Source organism: Juglans regia, chromosome 8 (assembly GCF_001411555.2).
Source record: "Juglans regia cultivar Chandler chromosome 8, Walnut 2.0, whole genome shotgun sequence".
Taxonomy (NCBI): Eukaryota; Viridiplantae; Streptophyta; class Magnoliopsida; order Fagales; family Juglandaceae; genus Juglans; species Juglans regia.
Genome location: NC_049908.1, coordinates 12,346,195 through 12,356,162, shown reverse-complemented (window position 1 = coordinate 12,356,162; position 9,968 = coordinate 12,346,195). Strand labels below are relative to the sequence as shown.

At 38.4% G+C, this 9,968-nt stretch overlaps 1 protein-coding gene across 2 annotated transcripts; it reads left to right on the top strand.

The window, feature by feature from the left end:
* On the top strand, positions 1–9,075 carry LOC108994484 (serine/threonine-protein phosphatase BSL1-like). Of its 2 annotated transcripts, none has more exons than XM_018969708.2 (21): positions 1–631; positions 722–782; positions 875–953; positions 1,090–1,169; positions 1,288–1,382; positions 2,108–2,207; positions 2,306–2,375; positions 3,684–3,785; positions 4,016–4,097; positions 4,188–4,358; positions 5,202–5,328; positions 5,451–5,655; positions 5,736–5,903; positions 5,988–6,226; positions 6,779–6,863; positions 6,960–7,058; positions 7,136–7,335; positions 7,415–7,490; positions 8,059–8,194; positions 8,270–8,409; positions 8,531–9,075. In XM_018969708.2, the coding sequence occupies exons 1-21, from the start codon at positions 427–429 to the stop codon at positions 8,612–8,614; spliced, it is 2,604 nt and encodes an 867-aa protein (XP_018825253.1). In that variant the 5' UTR covers positions 1–426; the 3' UTR covers positions 8,615–9,075. The 2 variants fall into 2 exon arrangements, with proteins under 2 accessions (XP_018825253.1, XP_018825254.1); XM_018969709.2 differs by having other exon boundaries at positions 5,454–5,655; positions 8,531–9,007.
* The last annotated feature ends 893 nt before the right edge of the window (positions 9,076–9,968 follow it).

Sequence of the window (9,968 nt, the reverse complement as noted above, 5' to 3'; positions counted from 1 at the left end):
CTTTCTGACAGAAATGGTCGCAGCAGTTGATTGGAAAGGGTCTTTACGTGCTGTTGTACCGTAAGGCGCAACGGTTGACCACCACCCTTGATTTTCCATCCATCCATTCACTCCCAAGAAAATATGTATTTAGAAAATTAAATCCCAAACCCCCGAAGAGATCCTAAGCTCAACCCAAAACCCAAACGAAAACCCTCCTCCTCCTCCTCCTCCTCCTCCTTCGATCCATTACAGCGGAGCTGCATTTAAGAACTTAACTGAGCGGGTCCGGAGCCTAGCCCGGGCCCCACTTCCAGCACCCCACCATCATTTCCACCTCTCTCTATCTCTCCGATCTCATTCTTCTGTCTACTCCCCGTTAGTCGTCATATCTCTTACGGTCTGGGGTTGGTGCCTCAAAAATAGGCGTAAATATAGAGGTAATAGATGGGTTCGAAGCCATGGCTGTCTTCTGCTCCGACCTATCGTAGCTTAGAGACCTACTGGGACACCGACGAGGACGCCCCTGGTCCCCGATGCGGTCATACGCTCACCGCCGTCGCCGCCACCAAATCTCATGGCCCCCGCCTCATCCTCTTCGGAGGCGCCACCGCCATTGAAGGCGGCGCCTCCTCCTCTGCCCCTGGCATTCGTACGTAATTATAATTCAATCGTCATTTGCTCTTTCTGCGTCAAAATCTAAGTGGAAGTTGTTTCACGGTTTATAATCGATTTTATGTAGGGTTAGCCGGTGTGACCAACTCGGTTCATTCTTATGATGTTCTCACAAGGAAATGGATCAGGTAGTTTTACTGGTTTTTTTCCTTTACCAGTTTGGTTTGGGTGAAGCTGGTTTTGAATCGCAGTTGCTGAATCAGGTTTTTGAATTTTGCAGAATTAGGCCCGCCGGCGAGCCACCGTCGCCTCGGGCTGCTCATGCAGCAGCTGCAGTCGGTACCATGGTTGTTTTTCAGGTGATTGAACGAAAAACTTATGTGAAAACATTTGACTTCTGGAGCTTTTCATGAGTGGGATTTTGCTTTTTGAGGTTTTTGTTTCTGGGGATTTAATGGTATGATTAATAGTTATTGATTGGTGCTGTATGGCTAGGGTGGGATAGGTCCTGCTGGACATTCCACGGATGATCTATACGTGCTAGACATGACGAATGACAAGTTCAAGTGGCACCGGTGAGCTAAGGAGGCTAGAATTAATCAGCATTCTCTCTTTCTGGGTTTCTTGAGTTTTCACTACATTCTGCTGTTGATCATTCTTTTTTTGTTTTTGTTTTTCTTTATATGAACATAGAGTGGTCGTGCAAGGACAGGGACCTGGACCTCGCTATGGCCATGTAATAGATTTGGTTGCTCAAAGATACCTTGTCACTGTCAGTGGCAACGACGGTGAGGGGAATTCACTGTTCAGTTGTATTTTATCTATTTCGTTATTGTTTCTTTGGTTTTTATTCAATTGTACCATGCGATGTTGGAAGAGACTGATGTCAAAATCCAATGAAACTTGATTATTTTTGTTATTATAAGACCCTAGGGGTTGGCTCAAGTGGTAAAGGCCTTGGTCTTGGTGGTATGTTCCCTTTAGGTCTAAGGTTCTTGAATCCTTTTGGGTGCAAACAATTTCTATGGGCCATCGGATTGGGGGAACTTCCCCTTGAATTACCCAATGTGCACTTGCGGGAAACACCTTGCCGAGGGCCTATGCACTTGGGGAATTCGGCAGGACTTTGTTCTCAGACATCCAGTGCCAATAAAAGAAAATTATTTTAATTATACATGTATTTTGATTTTTTGATTTTGCTTTAAACCCTGTAATGGCCTTCAATTCTCAAAGATTTATAAATGTACTATATTACAGTGAAATCACTTGGGCATTGGTTGGATCTGTTCACTTAATTGGTTAACTTCTATCTTATATCTCATGTTGAACATCTCTCAATCTCTCTTCACCTAAATTCTTGTCTTGACTTGGTGTTTACTTATAGTTATTGAGTTGAGCTTGATCATGAGTAGTTTCATAAAAGAGAAAGTTTGTGCTGGTTGACTCATTGCTGCTATGAGAATGCGTTTTGTCATATACAAACTATGCAACTTTTTTTTCTTTTTTGGGTCAGGTAAAAGAGTTCTATCTGATGCTTGGGCTTTGGATACTGCCCAGAAGCCTTATGCATGGCAGAGGCTGAACCCGGAAGGTGATAGACCTTCTGCTAGAATGTGAGTGTTTTTAGTTTGGTGGAAATCACCAAATTATTAATAGACGTTCATTCAACTGCCCATGTTTAGAATAGTCATGATTCAACTTTATCTTGCAGGTATGCAACAGCTAGTGCCCGCTCAGATGGCATGCTTTTGCTGTGTGGTGGAAGGGACACTTCTGGCTCGGTAAATGACATTATAGTCTTACATAGATACACAAAGTGATAAAATTCTTAATAAATATTCCTGCATTTTCGTCATTTTACGATTTTAATTGGACTGTACTTCAGATTTAAGTAATCTTTCTAAATTAATACATATATTGATCTATGGCAACCAGGTGATGGTGATAAAATACCTTCACTGTTGCATATTCTATATTGACCATCTGTGTATGACCTAAATCGATTACCTTTCGGAAGATTTTTAAATTCACTTTTTATGGCCTCTGTTGTCAAGTTCATTTTGTTTGGATTTTTCTAATCCAACTTCTAGATTACATTACAGCTCCAGAATCGGGGCATTTTGTAAAGTACTACTAGGCAGGATATTTTCTGTTGAAAAATGAAGTATTGATGAGGCATGCTTTAACATCATAATCAACTATCATCCCTTGAAGCCACATACCAATTGGAATGTAAGTGAAGCAACTCAAAATTTGGAACTAGAAGCAAAGCATTAATTCCAAATCATATGGGAAATATGTAGCAAGAACTGATTTGGCATGGATAGGAACTTGGGGAGTGTTAATGAGAAGTTCAGTTAAACTGAGTGAATTTATGATGAAGTTAAATGCGAGAGAGAGTAAGAATCTACTAGAAGTTGATTATATGATGTTTGTGAAATTGTATGGTAAAAGTTTGAAAACTATCAGAGAATAAAGGGAAAATTATCACAAGTTTCACCAAAATAAAATTATTTTGTCTTCCACTTAAGAAACATAATAATTTTTTATTATTTTTAACAAAATGACTCGGAAGAAAGAAAAATATGGTGAAATTTTGTTTGTCAAGCGTTCCCCTTGGATGACCTATAAATTCCCCAATCGTGTAAATGTTTGCATACAGATTTCCCCATTGTTTTTGAAATCGTTTCTGGTGCTTACCCAGCTTCAAAAACCTGTTGCCTTAAATTGTAATGAAGCTACTTCTTAATTTCCATGTAACCAATGAATCTAATCCTATTTACTTGCCCTTATATAACTATCTGAAGTTAGAGCTAATTGTTAGGTGCTCTTGGAATATGGATGATGCAGTACTCCAACTCCCACCCTAGCATATGATGTCACATTATTAAAATTTCTTACATAACCTCCAATTTCTAATGATATGGCATCACATGTTAATTTGAGAGTACCTTGTGTTCATACTTTGGGAGTACCTAATAATTAATTGAAGTTAGTGAGAGGTTCATTTGGTTGTGTCGAATTTCAATCTTGAGGCCTTTCTGGTAAAGCATTTTAGAACTAATCCTCTGATTTGTACTTCTCCACAGCCACTTGCAGATGCTTATGGGCTGCTCATGCATAGGAATGGTCAGTGGGAATGGACTCTTGCACCAGGTGTATCTCCTTCCCCAAGGTATCAACATGCTGCGGTAAGTAATGAGATTATTGAGTTGTATTAGTTCCATGCATCTTTTGATATCTTCTTTGTTATGATGTACTTGTATACAGTTTTTAATGGGCCTACAGAGTTTATTGAAACAAGTTGGTTGGTTGGTTTGGGATTCTAAGTTTTTTATGCTGGTACCGTCTCTTTAATGAAACAAGCTCTCTAATCTTGAGCCTTAATCTTCGTGCTGAACTTGATATTGTTTGCTGTTAGGTTTTTGTTGGTGCACGATTGCATGTTACCGGAGGTGCCCTCAGAGGAGGACGTGGAGTTGAAGGTGAAGCAGCTATTGCAGGTAATCTCTATGCTTTCAATTTCGTCACTGTAATATACATGCATATATGGTATGCTTCCTGCAGAAAATCTTATGTCTTTCGTTTGCTAGTATTGGACACTGCTGCTGGAGTTTGGTTGGATAGAAATGGGCTGGTTACCTCTTCACGCACAAGCAAGGGATCCACTGAATATGATCCACCTTTGGAGCTTATGCGTCGGTGTCGCCATGCAGCTGCATCTGTTGGAGTTCGAATATATATTTATGGTGGTCTCAAGGGAGGTAAATTTCTGATGCAGTATTGCAAAGATAGAGAATAACAAAAAAAGTGAAAATATCCCTATTTTGGTTTTGAAGAACGGATGTGCTGAATATACTTCTTAGGAAGGAAGCAACAGTTGCAACTGCAAGAGTGGACTACCATTTATTCATATTCTGAAATTTGGCCTTCCTCTCTACATATTGCAAGATACTAAAAGTTTCAGTTGTACTTTATTTTTTAAATAAGTTTTTATGATTTCAGTGAAACCCTTTAAATAAATATATGCAGATGAGATGAACATGTACTGCAGGAGCCTGCCCTGATGCACCAATAAACAAGTTTTTGCGATGTCCAACCAGGGAACTTTTAGTGTTGTTCTAGACATGTATTGCCTTTATTTATTTATCTTTTTTTACAAAATAAAAAAAAAAAATTATTTATCTTTTTTTAAAAAGAGAACTTATATTTCTAGAGAAACAATAGTTTCTTTCTTCGTCAACCTTTGGTTTTATACCATTAGGGTTTGCCCCTCAATACCAAAGATTATGTCACTTTCCATTTAGCAAAGTGCTGAGCTAGTTGCATTAAGGTTGTTTTATACCACTGAGGTCATGAGCTCGAGTTCATGTAAAACAGGAAGCAGAGTGGGTATTCAAAATATTTATTGGAGTACATGGAATAAAGAAATTAATCATTTATGGGATCTAATCTTCGGCTTGGTTACATCAGAACTGTGCATTTACTGATGATTTTCTTGCCCTTTTCATTTTGTTTTACAAACTTTCAATGTGTTATTTTTGTATTTTTCCCCTTCTTTTAGGTTATCATTGTGGAATAATAATCAAATATGTTATTCTGTGCAGATGTGCTGCTGGATGATTTTCTGGTTGCAGAAAATTCACCATATCTGCCTGACATTGATTCTCCGGTAATAACATCTGAGAGAGCCCCGCCAATAACAAGTACCAAAGTGAATCAGTCTAACATGAGGTATTAGTCCATCTCTCTCTCTCTCTCTCTCTCTCTCAAATACTCTGTCCATTCTTATAAGAACTTTATTATGCACATTTATAAAAAAAAAAAAGAACTTTATTATGCACATTCATCTTTAGCAGCATGGACAAAAATTCTATGGAGAAACTGAGAGAAGCTTCTGCTGCCGAAGCCGAAGCAGCCAATGCTGTCTGGCAAGCTGTGCAGGCTACATCTGCTGCTCCAGCTGAAGAGACGTCTGTATCGGATGACAACTCCCAAGCAGCAGAAACAACTTCCGATGGAAGTGATACTGAGGCAGATGTTCGTCTTCATCCAAGAGCTGTATGTACTTTTCAACAGTGTCCTATATTACGTTTTCATTCCTTTTTCATGTCTCAAAATCATACTATTTTGTGTCACAGGTTGTAGTTGCTAAAGAGGCTGTTGGTAACTTGGGTGGGATGGTAAGACAGTTATCTTTGGATCAATTTGAGAATGAGAGCAGACGAATGATTCCCTTGAACAATGAGTTGTCATATCCTACTAAAAAGTTCACCAGGCAGAGGTCTCCTCAGGGTTTACATAAGAAGGCAAGCTTTTTACAGATTTGTTGTTCTTTGTTATTTCTTCTGTGTTAGTTCAATGTAGTCAGTCGTCAGTGTTGTCCTTGTCAGATTATCTCTACATTGCTCCGGCCTCGGAACTGGAAAGCTCCTGCCAATAGAGGGTTTTTCCTGGATTCTTATGAAGTGGGTGAGCTCTGTTATGCTGCTGAACAAATCTTTATGCATGAGCCCACAGTTCTTCAGCTTAAAGCACCTATTAAAGTATTTGGTGATCTTCATGGACAATTTGGTGATTTAATGCGGCTATTTGATGAATATGGATTTCCTTCAACTGCAGGAGACATAACGTACGTTATAAAAATGAGTTCTGCACTTCTGCTATATTTGGTATATATTTTAGCTGGTTTTGCAGTAACAAATCTGATTTTTTTAAAGTACAATAATTTATCTGTATCAGCTTTAGATTTTATGGACTGTTAGTTGTGTCGTAATTGTGAATCTCAGGTCCTTACAGTAGAACATCAAATTCTATACTGATACTAGATTAAAACTTTCGCACTTGAAACAATAATGCATGGTACAGGTCCATGTTCTGTGGGCTGGGTTTCGGTGCCTTTTCCTAAAAATTTTGAAATATGTGCTACAATATCGATCCTTTAATGGATTAGGGCCAGGTGGATGAGTAGAAGCTTCTCCTGTGGATCAAGCATGTGTTTCTCTTAGCCTGTTTGGATGTTCTCTCTGATTCTTGTCACCTGTGCTGGGCATCTTCTAATTAATGATCGAGTAATACTTGATAGAAGGCATCTTGTGGCGATTCATTTGATTCTCTATTTCAACTAAGAGTTTTTAAAAACACACTGGAGTGCTTTTAACGAGCCTGTCTATTTATGTTTCAGGTACATAGACTACTTGTTTTTGGGTGACTATGTGGATCGAGGACAGCATAGCTTGGAGACCATAACTTTGCTCCTAGCTCTCAAGGCATGCATCTGTCATAGTATTCCAACATAGAGTTGTAGTTCTGTTGTCATATTTACATATTTTTGACACCCTATTTCCCTGGTTATGATTTTGTAGATTGAGTATCCTGAGAACGTTCACTTAATACGTGGAAACCATGAGGCTGCTGACATAAATGCTCTCTTTGGTTTTCGCCTTGAATGCATCGAGAGAATGGTATGGAAGAATTTGCAGATGTGATACAACTATATTTTTGAGTGTGTGAATTTCCTTTATAACATGTGAACTTGCAGGGAGAGAATGATGGAATATGGGCATGGACACGATTTAATCAACTATTTAACTATCTTCCACTTGCTGCACTTATTGAGAAGAAAATAATCTGTATGCATGGTGGCATTGGGAGGTCTATAAATTCGGTAGAACAGATAGAGAAGCTTGAAAGGCCTATAACAATGGATGCTGGATCTATAATCTTGATGGATCTCCTTTGGTAGGCTCTTATCCAATTCATCTTGTATTTGTTATCTATGGTTGATATTTGTTTGTTCTGATAAGATCTACATTTACAGGTCTGATCCTACAGAAAATGATAGTGTGGAGGGTTTGAGACCAAATGCTAGAGGGCCTGGTCTTGTCACTTTTGGGGTATGCATGCTATTTTTCAGTTTGAAAGTATTGGTCTGGATCTTGAATATATTTTGTCATTTATTAGTTCTAGTTTTTTTTCTTAAGTTATGGATGTGTTCTTCCCAAATTCTATATCCAATTTGCGTTTTTACCGTCCTTGATACTACAGTGGTCAGAGAGCTTGGAGCCACCAAAAATAGTCTACAAATTGTTTTTTTTATTTTTTTATTATCCATGGTTGATTATGAGCAAGCCAAAGGCATAACCAACAATACAGGAACCAAAAGGGAAGATAGTTTGGTGGAACCAATTTAGACTGCATTCTTTTTATAGCAATGTGCATTGCAAATTATTGTATGAGCTATTCATTCTCAGAGTTGAGTCTTGATAGCCTCTTTTAACAACATCTGTTTATGGTTTACTTTGTTTATTACGTCTAACAATGTTCTTGTCCAATTTTGATTCCTTCATATACTTGTTTCATCTATGAGCCCACTCACAGGGGTACTGTTTTCTAGTAGTGTGGTTGAATTTATTCCATGCATACTTGTATGACCCAACTATTTTTAATTTTTGCTGCTTGAAGCCTGATCGTGTCACAGAATTCTGTAAGAAGAACAAGTTACAGCTTATCATTAGGGCCCATGAATGTGTAATGGATGGTTTTGAACGGTTTGCTCAGGGACAGTTGATAACTCTTTTTTCTGCAACAAACTATTGTGGTAAGTAAAACTGCTCTGGGATTTCTCCTCTTCATTGGCCTAGTATTTGTAATCTCATGTGCCATATACATGTAGGGACGGCAAACAATGCTGGAGCTATACTGGTAGTTGGCAGGGGGTTGGTCGTGGTTCCAAAATTAATTCATCCCCTGCCACCACCCCTTCAGTCTCCAGAGACGTCTCCTGAGCGTGTCATAGACGATGCATGGATGCAGGTAGGCTTTTGTATTTACAATAATGTTCAAGCTGTGCATTTCTATTGGAGATTAATCAATCTTGAAACATTAATTCTCTGGACGGGCTTGTATGATACTCTCATGTTCTGGTGCTCTGCAGGAGCTTAACATTCAAAGACCACCAACTCCAACTCGTGGTCGACCACAACCTGACCTTGACCGGGGCTCACTTGCATATATATAATGTTACCTGACAAATTTGGGTGATTTACAACTTGTCAGAGTGGCAATTCTTCATTTCCCTGACAGGCTTGACCCATCCTGGATCAAATAAGTTTTCCAACTGTGGCTGATATGCTGTGTTCCTGTTGTATTTTGAAAGATAGTTGCAGAAGATAAAGTATTTTCTGTTGTACACATAGCTCAAGGATGGTAGATGTAGCTATTAGCCAATTGCTCATATACTCCAGGTTTGTAATATATGTACAATTTAGAATGGGAAGAGGTTGCTGTCACCATATAGATAACTTATTAGGGAGAGTTTCTTTATAGTGTGTTGTAAAATATATTATAGTATACAACAATCAATTCATTTATAGTGTGTAATTGCTTTTGATGATGCAATTTTTCAGAACCAGTTTGGACTTCCAAATTTGTATGGTTTCCACTATTTTTGTAAGGGTATCAAATTTTTGTTTGAGAATTGCTGAAGACCGACTGCTTTTGCTGTTATTCAAAGATTTGGCTCATTTACATCTATTTCTCCCAATTTATGTTACCTGGGGCTCAATCAAGAGTTCAGTGTGTTGCTCCCTTCCATGCCAAACCATTGTGTTATATGTTCATATGCTTAGGAAAAGAAAAGAAAAGATTTGATTGATGATTCATACAAGTGTTTTTTGTTTTTTGCTCATTGCATGAAATTGTTGTTTGGATCAATTAAGAACGCCCCTTGACTACATCTTGTCATCTACCATTACATGAATTGCTCATTTCATGGATGGTTAAACAACCATCAAAACCCTCTTTAACTACTCCCAAGCCCAGCAGTCCTCTACATTACTAGATATTAGGTAGTGGTTGGACAGTTGTGTCAACTTCTTGAATTAAAAATCTGGTACTTTAGGCATGTGACCAACCCAGCTATCCTCATTCATGATAAAAAAAAAAAAGAAAAAAGAAAAAAAGACACGTGTCAATTCACTTCTAAAAGCTCAGCGTTTGGGTGTGTGGCCCCTTGCTAGGCCTTGTTTACTTCTTGTTTTACAAGAGATAAGGGCATTTTAAACTACCCCTTAGGGTCACAGTCCTGTCTTGCACCATGTGGTTGTGACTTCCCAAGTCGTCATTAAACCAGTTAGCTACTTAAGCTCACCTTTTCAATAACTGCACCATCCACTCTACACTTTAATGGCAAAGACAGCCTTATCATTTGGAACTCATTTATTCACACGCTACACACAACACTAGCGTGGAATCCTGCCACATTAGTTTAACATAAAAAAAGTATTTGTATTTTGGTTTTTTCATAATAATTATAATAAGTTCCACAATAAATAATAAACACAGCAATGCAAATTCAATCAATATAGAAAAGA